We start from the raw sequence: 20,664 nt of genomic DNA on the forward strand, positions 1-20,664 counted from the left end.
CACTGCTTCAGTAAGACTTCATAGCACTCTTTAGGAAAAGTCTGCCTTAGATACTCGCTCAAGTTCAGTGGTGTCACTTACTCATGTCAGCAATCTGAGCACTACTTTTATGGGAACGAGCCTACTGTCTTATATCTACTTGTACAAGATGATCCTGGGGTGGAGGTGGCGGATGGTGGTACAGTGTCCATAATAACGTCAACTAAATTGGATATCCAAGTGTTTCTATAAACAGAAAACAGACTGAAGTTTTTTTGCTGGAATTTTTATTCCAAATCATCTCAGTGGAAAAATGGTCAAACTGTTCTGGAACAGTTTTGAACTCAACTGTTTTGCTAATATACCCCCATCATCTTTTTTTAAACAAAACCACAAACAAGCCAGTCAGCATTTCTAAGATTCTCTCAATTCCCATTTTTTTCTATTCCATTCATGGAATAAATCCAATTTTTAATTCTTCTATGTAATTCCTTTCATTTGTCCGCAAGATACCTTTATCTGTTGATCAACAGATAAGAGCTGAAAGCCATCCATGCTTTTAAGATCTTGTGCAGATTGGCGCTCACCTCAGCATTGCTGCAGTCCTAATCCCCGCCCGAGCTTTGTATTACTTGTCATCTATAGCAGAAGGGACATTCCAACACAAAGCCTTGGATATCAAACACAAAATCTGCATATTTACCTAACTCTCATTATATCTATCCTGTTTCTTTCTTTCGCCTGGGATTACTGTAAGAGGGAGTTTAGAATAACTTATGTCTAAATGACTAATAGAATGGAGTATAGGAAAGTCACAAAATGCCTGAAATATACTGTTTGCATAGAGACATAACTACTGTTACAGAATTTAGGAATGTACTTTTGAAAACATATTCTGTACTAAAAGCATACACCTTGGCTAATGACATAATGCTCTAAGGCATGATGGGACATAGTCAAGTGAAAAGAACCACATTCCTCAGAACAACACAGCTGTTGAGCAACAGGTAAAGTAACTCTTATTAGTGTGGACTCCAGACAGTCGCAGAGGTCCCTGACAGTTTTAATGAGTAGGACATGCATTACACTTGATAAGGAAGTGTCAGATGACTATAAGATAGATCTTCAAAGTCCACAAACTCAGTCCCACGCTGTAAGAGGGATGAACAAAGGGGTGGGCAAATGGCTTTTGAAAACTGTACAGTCATAATCCTGAGTGTGATGTAATTTAAGGATAATTTGGAACACCACCAAATCTCTCTCCCTCGTATGTTGAACCAGGCATGGAAAATAAAGAAACGTCTTTAACCAGAGTACTGTCTCCGCGAGTCTGTGTCCGCTGAGTCAAAAGTGAAAGCCAGCTTAATACTTAACCTCTGAAAAAACACTTCTATAGCATTGGCGCTGTGAACAAGGTTGATTCTATGAAGAGAAAACTTACAGCATGGAGAGTACCATTCATCGCACTGTGTCTATGCCAGCCGGAAAAAAAGATATCCAGTCTAATCCCACTTTCCAACACTTGTGTCCATAGCCCTATAGGTTATGGCACCTCAAGTGCATCTGCAACTTTAAAAAAATAGTATGAGGGCTCCTTCTTCTACCATTCTTTCAGGCAATGACTTAAGAAGCTCCCATCGCCCTCACTGAAATCATTTTTCCTCAACTACATTCTACTGCTCCTACCAGTAACTTAAAAGTTGATGGCTCTTTGCTACTGACTTCTCTGCCAAAGGAAATAGATCCTTCCTAACCATTCTACGCACCTCAAAGTTTTTATATCATTGCTTCGGAATGTTCTTTGCTTAAAAAAAGCAACAGTTAATTAGAGGCTGGATATAATGAAATGGAAACAAGACAGAGCCTCAAAAAGATCACGTGATTGGGGACCAGATTAAAAAAAAAGAGCAGAACAGAGCAGGGATTCAAAAGACAAAGGAGAGTGAAAGTTGGAAATCATGATGCAAAAGCGAAATCAAAACAGGAGGAATCAATAAGTTCAATTGCTGAAAAAGTGTAAAGGAAAGAATAGAAAGCATATACTTGCAAGCATTACTTTAATCTAAGCTAAACAACTATAAAGAAAGACCTGATCAATTCATCAATATAAAAATTAAAGCCAACTTGATAATTAACATTTAATTAAAAATCACTGCTCAATTAATCAATCAGAACTAGAGGATGAAGTTCAAATTAAACTATAAGGTATGGAACACAATGAGTTTTCCAGTGAATTAAAATCTAAGGATTTTAGGAGTATAAGTTATATGAAAACATTTCAGTTAACTTCCATATATAATAAACTGGTGTCAACACAGGTAAAGCTGACTGATGAGTTGCTGGTGAATCTTCTTTTAAACATATTCTTTTGATGGGATGTGGGCATCAGTGACTCAGTCACTATTTATTGCCCATCTCTATTTGCCCTTGAGAAGGTGATGGTGAGGAACTATCTTGAACTGCTGGAGACCAGGTGTTGTGGATATACCCACAATGCTGTGAGGGAGCAACAGCAAAGAAATGGCAATATATTTCCGAGTCAGGGTGGCGTGCAGCTTGGAGGAAAACTTGCATGGATTGCCATGTATCTGTGCCGCCCTTGTCCTTCCGGGTGGTAGAGATTGAGAGTTTGGAGGTGCTAGTAAAGGAGGCTTGGTGAGTTGCCGTACTGAATCTTGTAAAAATACACACTGTCACTGTGCATCTGTGGTGGAGGAAATGAGTGTTTAAAGGTGGTGGTTGGAGTGCCAATTAAGCAGGCTGCTTTGTCCTGGATTGTAATATGAAAACAAAATATTGCAGATATGGGAACCTGAAACAAAAACAAAAAATGCTGAAAAATCTCAGTAGGTCTGACAGCACCTATGGAATCAATCTGGTCTATTGCATTTGCTGCTCTCAACAAGGTCTACTCTACATCGGAGAGATCAAATGCAGACTGAATGACAGATTTGCAGAACACCTTCGGTCTGAGCACAAGCAGGACTCAGTTTCCTGTCACTTGTCACATCAACACACCACCCTGCTCTCCTGTCCACATGTCCATCTTGGCCTTTTACAATGTTCTAGTGAACCCCAACGCAAACTGGAAGAGCAGCACCCCATCTTCCAATTGACACTTTACAGCCTTCTGGACTGAACACTGAGTTCAGCAACTTCAGAGCATAAACTCTCCCCTTCAAATTTACCTCATTTTCATTCATCCCCTTTTAAAATAATAAAGTGATAATTTGTCGAGTTGGATTTGTTTTGCTTTTCATTGATGGGACATACCTGGACAATTTTTCACATTGCCAAGTAGATGCCAGTGTTGCAGCTGTACTGAAACAGTTTGGCTAGGGGAGCACAAGTCTTCAGTTCTACTGCCGGAATGTTGTCAGGGCCCCTAGCCTGTGCAGTATCCAGTCCCTTCAGCCATTTTTTTATATTATGTGGAGTGAAGGCCAGCACATGTTTTGCTGAGGACATCAGGAAGAGGTCTTGATGGAAAATCCATTTGACATTTCTGGCTGAAGATTGCTGCAAGTGCTTCAGCTTTGTGTTTGCATCAATGAGGTTGGGAATATTTGAATAGCCTCTTCCTATGGTTAGCTATTTAACTGTCCACCACAACTGGACGTGGCAAGACACAATAATTTAGATCTGATCCACTGGTTGTGGGATCACTTAGCTCTGACTCCCACATGCTCCTTTGTTGTTTGGCACGCATATAGTCATGTGTTGTAGCTTTACAGGTTGACACCTCATTTTTAGGTATGTTTGATGCTGCTCTTAGCATGTCCTCTTGTACTCTTCATTGATTTATGTAGTATGTTGAATAATCTAATAAACAGAGGCACACAGGGAAACTTGAAGCAGCAAGACACTTTTCATGTCCTCAATAACCACATGTGCAGGAAATGTCTCAGCTAAGAAATGAAGAATCTCTAAAGAGAAAGAGAGTGAGAATCTGGTGAAATGGTGCGATGACAATAATCTCTCCTTCAACGTCAACAAAACAAAGGAGATAGTAATTAACTTTCGGAAATGTGAAGGACATGCTCATCTACATCAACAGGGTTGAAATAAAAATGATCAAGAACTTCAAGTTTCTAGGTGTTCAGATCATCAACAATCCGTCCTAGTCTGCCACATCCACTCTACAGTTAAGAAAGCCCACTTACACCTCTAATTCTAAGAAGGCTGAGGAAATTCGGTATGACCACTACGACTCTCACCAATGTTTACGGATCCATAGAAAGCATCCTTTCCAGATATATTACAGCTTGGTATGGTTTCTGCTCTGCCCAAGACCACAAGAAACTACAAAGGGTTGTGAGCGTAGCCCAGTCCATCACGCAAACCAGCTTCCCATCCACTGACTTTGTCTACACTTCCCACTAGCTGAGAAAAGCAGCCAGCATAATCAAGGATCCCATGCACCTCGAACATGCTCTCTTCCATTATCTTGTGTCAGGAAAAATACATAAAAATCTGGGAACAAGTACCAACTGACTCAAGATCAGTTTCTTCCCTGCTGCCATCAGACTTTTGATCTTTCTCTTCACCATATCTGTAACTGCAACACTATATTCAGCACCCTACCTTGTCCTTCTTCCCCATGTACTCTATGAACAGTATGTTTTGTCTGTATAGCACGCAAAAAACACTGCATTTCACTGTATCCCAATACATGTGACAATAATAAATCAAATTTGCAGCAGCTCAATTGTTGGCTTTCAGATCTAAGCAATAGCTGATGGCACTACAGCACATTTGCAAGGTTGACAGTTTCGTCAACAGCTTGTTTGTACAAACGTGCACTCCACAGCTGAAGGGGTGAGGGAAAAGGAGGAATAAGTGACTAGTACGCAGTCAAGAATAACCAGATAATTAGTGGAGTCCCCTGAATTCATCTCACTCCCCAAAAAGTGTGCAGTTCTGAATATCGTTAAGTGTAACAGTTCATCTGTGGAATGCAGCCAGAGTCAAGTTCACATCATCACAGCTGGTTCAGCTTTTTTATGGGAATGGGAAGAAGATTGGAAAAGCAATAGCAATAGGGAATTCTGTAATTTGGGGAATAAATAGGTATTTCTGCAGTTGCAGACATGAACCCTAGATGATATGTCACCTCACTGGTATCAGGGTCAAGGACATCACTGTACAGCTGTAGGGCAGTCTGAAGAGGGAGGGTGAACAGTCAGTGGTGTGGTCCAGATCAGTATCAACGAAATAGGTAGAAAGAGGGATATAGTACTGCAGGTAGGGTTTAAGGGGCTAGCAAGCACTACAGCAAAAAGTTAGTAATCTCTGGAATACTCAAGGGAATCCTAAAGTCTTCCGTAAGCATCAAAAAAGTAAAAGGTGGCAAAAAGAAGAATTCAGTCAATTATGGACCTAATAATAGGATTTGCATATTGTGGCAACTGCATGTTTCAGGTACTAAATTAGAACTTTGCATCTGTCTTTAACAAGGAAGATACTGCTGCCCAAGTCACACAGTGAAGGAGGGGGTAGATGAGACACTGGAATGGCTAAAAATTGAAGAAGAGGAGATATTATACAGATTAGCTGAACTTAACTTTGATAAATCGCCAGGACCAGATGAGATGCATCCAAAGATAATGGCAGGCTTGCACTCAGTGAGGCCTGTGCTCACCTTCATTTCCGGGGGCATCCTCAGTGATGTCATGTCCACCCGATGAAGTTTTCATTTCAAATGAGCTTTTGCACACACTTAGTCACTCGTACGCTAATATCTCCCACAAACACAATTCTCTGAATCACTCTTCCCTCATTCATATACTCTATTATACTCACTGATTCCTATCAATCTCTTTCGTACAGTCACTCGTGCACATAGACATACTTATTACCCCTATTTCTCTCGCAGGAACAACCAACTGAATACATAACTTTCAATCTCAAATTCAACAACATACCTTAATCTATTAACATTGTTTGGGATATTAAAGTCTGTAAAGTAATTGAGAAGGTGGAATAAATGAAAGTTGGTGATTCTACAGAGGTTCCCTCTCTGGGGCAAGACTCCTTAATTTGACTGAGAGGAGCACTTGAGTGACAAGCAGAAACCAGGTGAGTGAGCAAGAAGAGAAGGTTAGGGGATGATGGAAATACAACCAGAGAAAGGCTGTTTTAAGGTTAAGTGCAAGCAGCATGAGGGGGACAGAGAGCAGAGAGGGAGAGTGACTAAGAGCGACTGGAAGTGAGCTGGGTCATGGTGAAAAGAAATTGTTCCTGAGACTATCCAGATTCCCATAATGGACACTACGCTGACCAACAGAGGCAGGAATAGCCAGCAGCTCCAATAGCAGTTAGGGCACAAGTCAATCACACCCTCAGAGAAAAACACTGGAGAAGAAAGGACTACAGGAACTCCCAAAATAAAATTAAACAAGGCCCAAGGTGCAGTTAAGATTTCGCAGCATTGCACAGGGGGGAAAAAAAAGATTTGAGCTGATTGTCATAGATTAATCCCAGTGTGATATCTGTTCAGTTCTGCACTCTTTCTGGGAGTGAGGCAGGAAGATTGTTTGAGAGGGGAAGAATTACACTGAACAGGTCCAGGAGCTGGGGAACCCATTGCTAGTGCCAAGTTGCTGCTCTTCCTCAAGCTGCCAAATGACTACCTGTGACCATGTTCAGCGATCCCGAGGTGGACCTGGGCTTGGTGCTAGTCAAGGGCGACATCTCCATCTGACAAAAGGCATCTATGGGCTACCTCGGGGGTACACACTATGACAGCCCAGGGCACCCAGGAGGATTGTAAGAGGAAAGGACATCCCTGACTTTTGGCCAAAGCCTTTAACTGTTTCTGCCCAATGAACAGCTTCATCCCAAAGGGCAGGCTCTCCGACCTGCACTGCCCAATTCTCTGGCTCAAGGACAATGGGCAGCTCAGGTAGCAAGGGCACACCTCACAGATCATATTTCCCATTCCTTGACTCATCAGGAACATGATGAGTTGCTAGCTGATATTGATGACTTGATCACCATGAAGTTCAAAAGGTGAAGAGAGATTAATTTTGTTGTAAATGTAATTGTTTACATTGCAGCTTTTCTATTTAACAGCAGTAGTCTGTGCTTGCCAATGATTCAAAGTGCCCGCCAATGATTCAACAACATAAACTGGGGTGGAAATTGCAGAGGTTTTGGTAATAATTTCCTCCATATAGGGATGGTACTAGAGAGCTGGAGAATTGCAAATGTTATACTTTTGTTCAAAAAAGGATAGAAGGATAATTTCAGTGGTGGGAAATCTTTTAGAAATGATAATTTTGGACAAAATTAACAGGCATTGAAACAAATGTATTTTACTTACAGAAGCTGAGCACAAATTTTTGAATGGCAAATCACGTTTCACTAACTTTTTTGAAATCGTAATGGAGAAGGTTCATGAGGGTAATGTGGTTGATTTGGCAGACATGAATTTCCAGCCAGGATTTGCCAGGGTACCACATGATGTGGAGATGCCGACATTGGACTGGGGTAAGCAGAGTAAGTCGTCTCACAACACCAGGTTAAAATCCTCAACCAGGATCTTGGGTTCATGTCACACTACCTGTAACCCCTACAACTTGCCTGGGCTTGTAAAATCTCACTAACTGTCCTGGCTGGAGACAATACACACCTCTTTAACCTGTGCTTAACCCTCTCTCCGCTCACATTGTCTGTGCCTTTATGACCTGATTACCTGTAAAGACTCACAATCCAACCATTATCTTGTAAATTGAGTTTGTGTCTTTATATACCCTGTTTGTGAACACAAGTCCTCACTCACCTGAAGAAGCTGCTTGAGGCTCCAAAAGCTAGTGCTGCCAAATAAACCTGTTGGACTTTAACCTGATGTTGCCTGATGTTGTGAGACTTCTTACTGTAAGTACCACATATCAGGCTTGTAAGCGAAGTTGGAGCCTATGGAATAAAAGGGGCAGTGGCAGTCTGAATACAAAACTGGCTCAGTGACAGGATGTGGATATGCCAGCGTTGGACTGGGGTAAACACAGTAAAAAGTCTGACAACACCAGGTTTCAGTCCAACCGATTTATTTGATAGTAAACTCACTAGCTTTCGAGTTAGCTCCTTCGCCAGGTGAATGGAGAGCTCTGGCCTCAGACAGAGCATATAAAGCACAGACAGTTTACAGATTACTGATTAGAATGCGAATCTTTACACCTAACCTGCTGTTCAAGTCTTAAAGTGGCCGACAATGTGAGTGGAAGGAGCACTGATCACAGGTTAAAGAGATGTGTATTGTCTCCAGACTGTACAGTAAGTGAGGTTTTGCAAACCCAGGCAAGTCACGGGGGTTACAGATGGGTTCATGTCACACTATCTGTAACCCCCGTGACTTGCCTGGGTTTGCAAAACCTCACTTACTGTACTGTCTGGAGACAATACACATCTCTTTAACCTGTGATCAGTGCTCCTTCCACTCACATTGTCAGCCACTTTAAGACTTGAACAGCAGGTTAGGTGTAAAGATTCGCATTCTAATCAGTAATCTGTAAACTGTCTGTGCTTTATATGCTTTGTCTGAGGCCAGAGCTCTCCATTCACTTGTCGAAGGGGCTAACCCGAAAGCTAGTGAGTTTACTATCAAATAAATCGGTTGGACTGAAACCTGGTGTTGTCAGTGACAGGAAACAGTTGTGGTGAACAATTGTTATTCAGATTAAAGCAAAGTATATAGTTGGGATCCCAGAGATTGATGATTACATCCCTTCTTTTTTTGATATATATTAATGACCTAGACTTCAAAAGGTATAGGGTGCAATTTCAAAATTTGCCCATAACCTAAAACTTGTAAATATTGAGGACAAATTAGGACAATAGCGTTAAACTTCAAAAGGGCAAACAAGTTGTTGGAATAGGCAGCAAAGTGGCAGATGAAATTTAATGCAGAGAAGTATGAAGTGATTTATTTTGGTAGGAAGAATGAGGCGAGGGGTTAAAGGGGTGCATAAAGAAAAGGGACCCGAGAGAGTCCATGTGCACAAATAATAATAGGTGGAAGGACAGAAAGTGATTAATAAAGCACACAGAATCCTGGGCTTTCTAAATAAAGGGACAGAGTAAGGAAGTTCTGCTCACGGATGAGAGTAGCCAAATAATTGTGCAATTACAGCACTTTTTATAATTTGTGATGAATGCAAACGCTTTGAGGCGGCACCAAATAGATGGAACTATTCGTTTGAAAATAGAAACATTAGGCTTCCCTTTACCACCAAAGATCGTGGACCAATGCGTATAAATCAAATCAAAGTGATCTCAATATTTTAGGATTCAATGCAGTCAATGCATGTAGTACAGGATGAAGTCCATATTAATAACATTACATGATCTTCCTGGATTATGTACGTGCAAAGCATTGGGACAGTGTTTCACAAACTAATTTTTAGTATCTTAATTTACCATCATCTTAAGGGCAATTAGGGAAGGACAACACATGCTGGCCTTGCCAATAATGCCCACATCTCATGAAAGAATATATTTAAAAAACTCCTGAAAATTAACAAGATTCCAGCAAACAACTACAATAAAGCAGCGCAGTAATGTTCAGCGTATAATTATTAAAGCACATGTATTATAGATCAACATAACCCATTACATTTAAAGTACTTTATTAAAATGTTATTTCATACAATCGTGAAGATTTCAGCCAAACTCTCCATACTCTCTGATGACAGAAAATTCAGTGGAGCTCAGATACATATCCCTACCTCTATGCGCACATGCACACAGAGTGGCCCTCTCCCCAATAATACTGACTTCCGCCAAACTGTCATCTCGCCTCTGGCCTGCTGAACCCTGCTGTAACTTTGGCTCTACAGTTCCTTCCTCCACCAGTAGCCAACAGTAGAGCTAGCCTTTGTGATGGCACCCTTGTAATTAGTCCTGGTCTCACTAATGGGCACATTAAAACTCTTGCTTTGATGGCACTGAAGGCCACAGCAACTGAGAGAAGGCAAAGATTAGACAAAAATTTAAGAAGTACAACAACTAAAAGTAGGAATTTCACCATATGGTGAAAATTATTCTTCTCCATTATCATAAGCCAATATAAAACATAGGTTCAACCTCACATGGAGTTCTCTGTCTGCTTCTGGGCACCGCCTTTACTAACATTACGAAGGCTTTAGAGTGGGTGCATGAAAGAATCATGGTTCCAAGAATAGGGAGCTTCAATTACATAGACTGCAGAAACCAAAATTGTACTCCATGGTGAAGGGAAGATCAAGATAAATTTGACCTGGTGTTTTAAAATCTGGGGGTTGAAACAGTGAGGATAGGTGCTGTCATTTCCTTCTTCTCTCAGCTATGATAATCGATACTTGGGGCCTTTACATCACACCTGAAAGCATCCTTGTACAGGAACTTTAGGCCTCTCACTAGTCATCTGACTCCAGCTACTTCACCATAAAGAAAGTCCTTGGGTTTGCAGTGGTGTCCAAGTCAACAAAATGTCTAAGAGTGGTAATAAATTTGAAAGCTCTGACCCTTGAGAGGACTGCCACATTTACCATTTGGTCCTACCCGGATATACCCATAATGCACCACAGACGGCAAAGATGGAAACTATCGAACTTCTCTTCTTGATAGCTATAGGTCAGCCATTTTTCACAAGCAGACAAGGTGCTGAGAACATAGACATTATAAACCATCTACTTGGTCCAAGGGTCAGCTTGACGTTATCCCATGCACTATTTATCAGTCAGCCAGAGGTGATAGCTGCTTTCCCCATATCAAGTTCTGCATCAAGGGACAAGCTGTCTGTCACTGTGGAACCAGGCGGCAGAATTTTCTATACACTTCCAGTGGGGAACTCTCCACCACAAGCAAAATTCCAAAATAAGGTCAATTGTTATGATTCCAGCCAAGAGAATACTGGGCAAGTCTGATACTTGTTCAGATTTACCTTGATACATTGTAATTTACTGAATGCAATGTGTGGAAGGACAAGGATAATGAAGTAAGCTTCAGGACTCCAAATTCAACTATAACACCAACAAAACAAGAACCACTAGTATTGACTAAGTACTTTCACTGAGCAAATAAGATAATGACTAAACAGCGTGAGCTTCTATTTTAAACTCGATTCAACAAACTTAGCCTTTTGCTACCCGGCCTTTTGGCTAAGATCAAGTGTAGTATCAACATGCTGTGCTTGGTTGAAGTCATTAGGTTACATTTTAGCTTCATTTGAAGCAATTTTTAAAAGCAGCACCTCAGCCTTTTGGCTAAGATGCAAATAAGATCAAGCCTTGGAGGAGGAGCTATGCCACTCAGCTTTGGGTCATGTAGATCAAGCCCAAGACAGGAGGTGAGAGCCCTGTCTTGTCAGTTTGGATCGGGAATGTCTCAACTTGTTGAGACTCTGAATTGGGCTTGATTGGATTGAATTGGAATAAAAACAAAACAAAAGGTAATCACTTTCATTCCTCTGTCTCCCTTTCATTAATGTTTTTCCTTCCCTCACTAATTGCAAACAACAATTTCCAAACTCAAATAATCTGAAATGTACTGAACAATGATGTTTTGCATGGCTGGAAAGACCCTACATGCATAACACAATATGCTGTTCTCCCTTGCATACTAATCTAGCTTTTCCTTAAGTGTATCTGCATCATATACCACAAACTCCAAGTAAAGATGGTCCCAATCTCCAAATTTTATGAGCTCTATATTCTAATATCCCAGTAGTGGATTTCCAAAACCCTTTCTTCCCAAAATGTACCCTCTCAAAATATACTCTTCATAATTTTAGCAGCCTCTCGGTTTTCAAAACTGGTTGGTTTTTCTTAGTCATTGCAGCTTCTCAATTCTAGCATAATCATTTTGCACTTTTTCCTGTGCTTCTACATCCTTTCAGTAAGATGGAGACTAGCATCATTTACAAAACTCTAAATGTGTGTGGTCTAACCAAAATTTTATATAGTTCAACAGAGTAACATTTATAGAGGCCTGAGAATGACTCTGCTACTCAATCTCTTCAGCAGGGGACAAGAAGAATCCAAAATGTGGGGAGATGGCCTAGTTGTATTATCACTAGATTATTAATCCAAAAAAAGCAGCTAACGTTCTGAGGACCTGGGTTCGAATCCCGCCAATGTAGATGGTGAAATTTGAATTCAATAAAAAAAACGGGAATTAAGAATCGACTTAATGACCATGAAACTATTGTCAAAAAAAACCCCATCTGGTTCACAAATTTTCCTCAGGGTTCAAAACCCTCTATGGCAGATGGTGGAATTTCAATTCAATAAAAGAAAACCTGGAATTAAGAATCTACTGATGGCCATGAAACCATTGTCGATTGTGGAGAAAACCCATCTGTTTCACAAACGTCCTTTAGGGAAGGAAATCTGCCATCCTTACCTGGTCTGGCCTACATGCGTGACTTCAGGGCCACAGCAATGTGGTTGACTCTCAACTGCCCTCTGAACAAGAGCAACTAGGGCAATAAATACTAGCCAGCCAGCGATGCTCATGTCCCACAAATGAATAAAAACAAGGAGCACACAACATATGTCAATGGCTTTTGCAGAATCTTCAAGAACTACACATTGACGACTAATCTTCAGCTTGCTTTACTCAACATTGGAATGGAAGAACTTATGTTACTGATCAAACAAGTTTGTACCAGCTCAAACAGCCTCTTTTCAAACAGTAACGTTGTAATTCTTTCACTTAAAATCTGTTATGTGAACTGCAGTATCCAAGTATGTAATTTCACTTGCAAATGTATAGCATTACAAATTAGCTTCTTTACAGTAGTCTGCAAGTATCCCAAGTGCTTTTATATTCAGCTTTGTTCAAATCAAAAAATCCAAGAGAATTAAACATGCTTAAGGAACAAAACCAAAAGATGTTTAATTGCTATGAATCCTATTTTTTTGCAAAGCACAAGTTTTAAAAAAAAGAAAACAATATGTGACATAACAAATACGTCAAGAACCTGATCAAATGATTGAAGAAACCAACGGGGAGGATGTGGAAAAGAGAAATGACTTCCAAACAGCAAAAACTGTATATAAATTGCTAATAAATTAGATTGAGGAAAAATCAGACGACCTTGGTTAACAACATAAATCTCCAAAAGTATGCTAATTTCACTTCAATGATCGCCATCATTTCAAAATCTCTTTTGCTCATTCATTTCACCCGAAGTAGAGCAACTTGTTCATAAAAAAAACTGACACTTAAGGAAAACCCTGAACACTAAATAGTAATAACGAAATTGAAGCATTTTGATAATAGACACCAATGTCTGTTTTAGCCTTCTGGGTTGTCTTCTGTCAAAACAAATCAGCAACACAGCATATACTCCTCAATTAAAGTGCTGATGTTTGTAGCACTAAAGTTTATTATCCTTTCAATAAAATAGTCTCTCATGTCCAGTTTAAATCCCAAAAACCAACCTCTGAAGTTAAACCCAGAAACAAGATAGTCAAATACAAATGTAGATATGAAACTTCAAAAAATATGCAGTTTACTTCACTGTCGCCTTAATTTCCCAAGTAAAACACATGTTTTTGTTCCCCACAGTAGTGTCATTTTAAAAACGGTATTTTTTCATGGAATATGGACATCGTTAGCAAGGTTAACATTTCTCACCCATTCCCAACTACTTGGGAAAATGGTGATAAGTTGACTTGCTGAACCTTAGCAGCATGAGGTACAAGTACTAAGGTGCCGTCAGGTTGGGAGCTCCAGGATTTTGATCTATTGACAATGAAACATTGCCAATCAGGATGGTATAACTCAGAAGGAAACTTGTAGGTGATGGTGTTCCAAAGTACCTAATGCTATTCTAGGTGGCAAAAGTCGTGGTTTTGGCAGGAGCTCTAGAAGAAACATCAGCAAATTTCGGCAGTGCAACTTGTAGAACGGACAAGATAGCCATTGCACACAAGTGGTAAAGGAAATGAATGCTTAAGGTGATGGATGGGGTACCAAGCAGGTTGTTTTGTCCTGGATAATGTCAAGCACCTAGAATATTCCATTACATTTTACTCACCACAGAATACTCAGCTTCAGATTAAACACCCAACAGTCAATTAGTGAAGGAAAAAAAAACAGAAATCAGTCTTTACTCAGTTTTACACTGATTCACAAATAAACGTATAATTGTTTTGCTCCTAACTTTTACATCCAATACCAGTGTTAATAATGTTCCATATGTACTAAAGTAATTATCCAATGAATGCCATCTACCAGTATACACTTAATCTTACTTTATACATTTATGTAACTACTCCAATTGAGAATCTGGGTATAAGATGTACAAGCTGCAATTGGTTTTAAAGACAAATCTTAAGAGGTACAGATCAGTGTATTAGATAATAAAGTGCAAAAAATTTGTGTGGGTTGTGTATAGAATTCTCAAAAAACACTGCATTTTTTTTGGGACTAAAATATTTTTGAAAAATTATCTATTCTAAACCTTGCCTGCAACAGGAAAGAAAGGACAGATTTTAGCAAATAGAAGCAGATACTGCATTGAAACATCAGAAGAATTTTAAAGCCACTTCAGAAAATGTGGTATCTGTATATCACATCACTATACACCTGCAAATCAGGCACTAAATATACCATCATTTGTTCACCACCCGTAAATTTGAAACCATCAAGAGTAGATTAGAACAGATTCCTTCAGTTGAGGGTAATGAAGAGATGCCTCATATGAAAGTTATTTACAAAGGATTAAAGTAATTACTATAGAACCTTTACCCCATGTAACTTCACAGGAGCATTCCAAAACAAAATTTGACACCAAGCCACATAAGATGTTGAGGCAGATGACCAAATGCTTAATCAAAAAGGAAGCATCTTAAAGGATGAAAGTGAGGTGGATATGTGGAGGGAACTTCGTTGAGATCAAATATGACGCCAAGCTTTCAAACCCTGAAACAGTGGCTATGGAATGGAGGTTTTGGCTCTGCAATTTACTTGCAGGAAATTTCTGCTCCAAGTGCTGCATGTCAGTCAAACAGTCTGACAATTTAGCAACAGCTGAGTACTGATAATTATGATCTTTTTATTATTTTGTTTAATTGCCATTAAAGGGATTTCTACTGTAAGTATTTTATGATTAATGTTTGTTTTAGAAAATTTAAATTGTTTAATTATTTTATTTAAAATATGGATTAAAAGCATAATATTTTATTTGTTCATTGATGAAGGTGATTCTAAGGATAAATCCAAGAGCTAAAGGCAATCAGTCATTGTTTTATCTTGGGCACACAGCAATCTTACCTAAAACCCGAGAACTTAAGTATGGGGAATTGGAACCTGCCAAGATGAACAAGGGTACAAAATTTCAAAAACATAACAGTGGTAGGAAGTAAAAGTAGGCTGGATTAATTGAAACTTGAAGCAAAATTTAAAACAAGCTTATTAACAGTTTTACAGTAATAAAGGGAAAATTATTTAATAAGAATGCGAAGAAATAGACAAGTTTGAGTTAATTTGTATAATTGCCACAGAGAATGCCAAAACAAATCAGAGTTTCAATTAAAGCTGAATTGTGAAAAACAACAGACAATAGATACTAAAAAGAATGATATGAATTTATTCCAACACCATCAATACTTGTATTCAAGCTTTTGAATTATTAGCAAGCCATCATAGGTGCGATAAAGATGTCTAGCCTGAATTACCTTAACTTAACAGTAAATATTTGCAGCCTTTTCCCCAATCTGATGAATAGTACAGCAAAATGATCTATTCTTAATGCTTGTGACTTACCACTTGAAATGTACAAGAAGTGATGTAAGGAAGGAAAAAACTTCACAGAATTCACCATAAAATTAGAAGATATTTTAAAGGAAAAAAATCTGATATTTAGGTCATGTATGACAATGGATGCTTGATCTTGAACATCACAGGCAAACAAATATTGCTCATCCCAAAGGGAACAAACAAACACACACACACACTAAAATGGGCAAAGTGTAAACAATTTGCCCAACATGAATTCATGAGCCCATCAGAAAGGCCAAACCTGCTACAAAACACAAAACTTGAAGTATGTGCGATACCACTAGAAATGAGAAATATGATCACACATCGACATCACCAACTTAACCCAGTACAGGAATAGGTACCAATGAGTTTTGATAAATCTTGGTACTCCAGGTATATCAGACATATTTACTAAAGGTCGCTCAATTTGTATCTTCTGCAGAACATCATGAAGTAAAATGTAAAAGGTACCAATTCTTCTGGCTTAGGATGTCCAAAGATATGATGGAATTTTGTTAATATTTATGACTAATGATAACATACAACTAAATCAAGTGAGTACAACAAAGCTTCTGCTATCTTTATTTATTAAGAATGAACCTTTCAAAAGAGTGGACAGAGATAGCATCAGGGAAAGAGCACTTATAATAATAAAGTATAGATCTAAGCATTCCAATGCAATATTCTTGCAGAATGTACATTGTAACTAACCCACTTGGGCACAAAAATGGTTCAACTGGATGAGTTATTCACACAATTATGACAAGAGTCATAAACAAAATAACTTTTATCCACTTACATTCTCAGGATAATAATCTGCTCGACAGGTTTAAAGGCACCATGACTCATACACTAAACTAAACCAAGTTAAAACAACCAAAGACAGATAAAACATTGGCTTATTGTAAACTACATGCAGTGGCGGATTAACCATTAGGCTGAGTAGGCTTAAGCCTAGGGCCCTGGAAGGGAGGGGGGCCCTAGAGCAAAAAAAAATTGGTTTAACCCTTTTAAGGATGAATACATTTTTCTGAATTAATATAACAAATGCCTATAAATCGAGGAGCTTCACCCCTGGACTTGTACTACATGCAAATAAATACAAAATAAATGCAAAGAGTTTGTTGTCGTGCTATAACATGTATACATACTTATTTTAGTGCATACTTAGGGATGTATCGAGCTCTGGCAAGAGATTGACTGCATGAGGTGCATCCAAATACATACATTTGCTTTAGAATTTATCTGCCCTTAATGATCACTAACTGTTCAGGTGAGCGTTCATTTTCAGCACTGAAGAGGATCAAAATCTATCTGCACTCAACAGTGAGTGATGAGAAACTTAGTCATCTGGCACTCATGCACATTGATTTACATGCTGTTATCGACACTTTTGTAAACCAAAAAACACAGAAGCTTTTTAAAGTACAAATGTAAAGAAAATGAAAAATAAATGAATTGCTGTAATTGATTCATATAACTTTTTTTATACATGTAGTACATTATACATAGTACAACAATATAAGTTATCTAACGTCACTTAATTCTATTTAATAAAGGGTGGGGCAGGGACAAGGTCAGGGGGTCTTACTAAAGCTCAGCCTAGGGGTTCAAGTGGTAGTTAATCCGCCATTGACTACATACAAGAAAGCAACCCAAGAAATGCAGGACCCTCACCATACAAAGATTATACAATTACAGTGATTGCCAACAAAACTCTAAAGGCATGATTAGCAAAGATGCACAGTAATAAATGTGGAGTAGGTTAACCCAAATAGTTTGGTAAACTTACACAAGAGAATTGAAAATATCAGACAAGTCACAAAACTGGTATAACTGTGCAACACAGTAAAAAGTCTGACAACACCAGGTTTTAGTCCAACCTATTTATTTGATAATAGACTCACAAGCTTTCGGGGTTAGCCCCTTCATATAAGGGGTGTATATGAAGGGGCTAACCCCGAAAGCTTGTGAGTCTATTATCAAATAAATAGGTTGGACTAAAACCTGGTGTTGTCAGACTTTTTACTGTGTTTACGCCAGTCCAACGCCGGCATACCCACATCATAACTGTGCAACTCAGTGCTGGGACTATCAGATAGGATAGTGCGTGGATGTTGCTATCTATATGCTCAACAGGCAGCTCCGTATAGTGATGAAAAGACCTAGCAAGCAAAATTACATAAAAATACAGTGCAAATTAGAGGTGCTGTAAAGCTCATTTCAGTGCTGCAACATGCTCAATTTCTATTACCTGTGGACTGGTCAGCTGTGGTAAAAGCTGTGGTACGGTCTGCTGTTGCGGTGGTATCTGCTGCTGCTGTTGTTGTATTGGCAGTTTGCCTTCATGATGTTCTTGTTTTACCATTAAATCTTTCCTCAACTGTTCAACCACTTTTTTCTGAAAACAAAAGAAAAAAAAAATTTATTTGCATTTCAGCAAATGTGAAAGACTTTGTTCACGCTAGTTTATTACGTTAATTTATTAGGGCTCGTTATGAATATATGAAACAGAAAATTCTTCTTAATCTTAAAAGCTCCTCAAGTTCTGTGCAACATTGATCATACAAGTGAAGAACAACAAAGTCAACACATCACACTCACTACTCCAGCTAGTAGCTAGGTGCAGACTTTTGCTGAAGATCGTTCACATAATGAGGCATAAAAATGCAACTTGGTCAGTGATCTGAATCAGAGGCCCATTTTGCACTCTGTGATTTTATAAGTAGTGCCTCCACTACTTACAAAAAAAACATTTGAATGGTACTTCAGCATATGATGTTGGAGGCAAAATTTTGAAGTCATGTGAAAGATCTGACGATGAGACTATTACACTGCATTTATTAGTATTGAATGAGTAATGGTCCAACAGTCTTCTTTATATCACCAGGTGATCTTATAAAACAGGCATGAAATGGAAAGATAAAAACAAAATGCTATGGAAATCTGAAATACAACAGAAAACATGGAATAAGTTTAGCAGCTCTGCAGCATCTGTGGTGACAGAAACTCAGTTACTGTCGAGTTCATGTAACCTTTCCAGAGAACTGGAGGGGAAGGAATGTAAAGGGTGAAGGAGCTGGGGCAGTATAGAAAGACAGGGACATGTCGGAGCAAAGGCGAGATTGACAGAGGTGTCATGGACATATGACAAAGGAGTGTGTTAATAGTGCCACTATGGACTAAAGAAGTGCTAATAGTGGCAAAAGATAGCAGAATGCGTTAATAAAGGATACAAAGTTCAGTGCTCAGAGAGAGCAAACCTGAAATTAAGGGTTGGATGGCCATGTGGGGGAGCAGTGGGGTGGGGGTGTGTTGGGGCAAGCCAAGGGAACCTAGAATCAAAGTGGGAGGAGGCAGTCAAGGTGGAGGTGAAAATTCATAGTTGTTGAACTCAATGTTTAGTCCAGAAAGTTGTAATGTGTTATTATGAGAAGATGAGATGTGGTTCTTCCAATTTGCATTGAGCATCACTGAAGCATTGCAGCAGGACAAGGATGGATACATGGGCATGAGAGCAAGATGCTGAGCTGAAATGGCAAGCAACAGGATATTTGGGGTCATGCTTGAGGATGGAGCGAAGGTGTTCCGCCAAGTGGTCTGCTGCATTTAGTCTCCTCAATGTTGAGGGGACACATTGGGAGCAGTAAATACAGTATATCAAGTTGAATGAGGTACAAGTGAAATGCTGCATCTCCTGAAAAGAGGTTTTCACCTGAAAACCTGTGTTCTCCTATTAACACCTTATTATCTTACCTTTCGCCATAATTGGCACTCTTCAGTCCCCAATGGCACTATTAACTTGTCTAAATTCCGTGACAGCTTTGTCCATCTTCCTTTACTCTGACCTATGCCTGTCCTTTTATTCTGCCCCTCCAACTATATAATTCTTTACAAATCTACCCTTCCAGTTCTGTTGAAGGGCCACATGGACTTGAAACGTTAACTCAGATTCTCTCTCCACAGATGCTGTCAGAGCTGCTACGCTTATTCTGAATTTTCCATTTCTACCAAACACAAGCAATAATTTTCAACATGTGAACAGTGATACTAGAAAGTTAACCTTTTGTTGTTCTTAAAGTTAAAATTTATTAGTGTCACAAGTAGGCTTACATTAACACTGCAATGAAAATCCTCTGGTGCCTGTTCGGATACACTGAGGAAGAATTTAGCATGGCCAATGCACCTAACCAGCATGTCTTTTGGACTGTGGGAGGAAACCGAAGCACCCAGAGGAAACCCACGCAAACATGGGGAGGATGTGCAAACTCCATACCCGGGTCTCTGGGGCAGTGTTAACCAATATGCTATTGTATCTGCTTCTCAGCAACTAATTCATAAGCAGTAAAAATGATTGTTTATCGGGCTCAGCAAACAAGTTAAATTACAAATAATGGAAGCTCATTCAATAAGAGAAATTTTTAAAAAACTGCTAATGGAAAATTCAACACAATTATTAAATAGCTCGAGTGCAACTTAGTCCTTCATCCCCAGCATCTTAACAAGCAAACAGGTACACAGACATGTTAACTTGAGTCGGAACTTAGAAACCTGATCATTACCACTTCAGTTAACCTCAGCTTAGTGAAAAACCAAATTACTCTGACACCCCCTGGGTTAAAGAGTTAACTTTTATTTATTTTACTAGCACCTTTTTAAAAAATGTTCCAAACCACTGCACGTTATAATTTATTTTTAAATGGACATAGCTATTATATTACCTAAAGCTTGATCAGCAAGCGGAGGTTTAAGGATGCTCAAAGAATGGCAAATTGTGATGGTTGAGGGAAAGCAGGGCAGGGAATGATGCAGAAGGAAAGACCACAGAAAAAATTGAATGCAATGATGGCAATTTTAAATTTGATGTGCTGGGAAATCTGCAGTAAATATAGGTCAGCGAGGACACATGGTAACAGATGAATGAGACTTGCAGGT

At 39.1% G+C, this 20,664-nt stretch overlaps 1 protein-coding gene and 1 pseudogene across 5 annotated transcripts in view; one reads left to right on the forward strand and one right to left on the reverse strand.

Moving 5' to 3' along the window:
• phf21aa (PHD finger protein 21Aa) overlaps positions 1-20,664 on the reverse strand; it is a 351,791-nt gene that overhangs the window by 129,827 nt on the left and 201,300 nt on the right. For all 5 annotated transcript variants that reach the window (XM_080190505.1, XM_080190507.1, XM_080190504.1 and 2 more), the window contains one exon: positions 17,984-18,130. In XM_080190505.1, coding sequence (XP_080046631.1) covers positions 17,984-18,130 — 147 coding nt within the window. The remainder of the gene's footprint in view (positions 1-17,983; positions 18,131-20,664) is intronic.
• Positions 5,353-6,926, forward strand: LOC145343652 (oxaloacetate tautomerase FAHD1, mitochondrial-like; annotated as a pseudogene).

This window comes from Carcharhinus amblyrhynchos, chromosome 6 (assembly GCF_965287045.1).
Source record: "Carcharhinus amblyrhynchos chromosome 6, sCarAmb.v2.hapA, whole genome shotgun sequence".
In the NCBI taxonomy this organism is placed as follows: domain Eukaryota; kingdom Metazoa; phylum Chordata; class Chondrichthyes; order Carcharhiniformes; family Carcharhinidae; genus Carcharhinus; species Carcharhinus amblyrhynchos.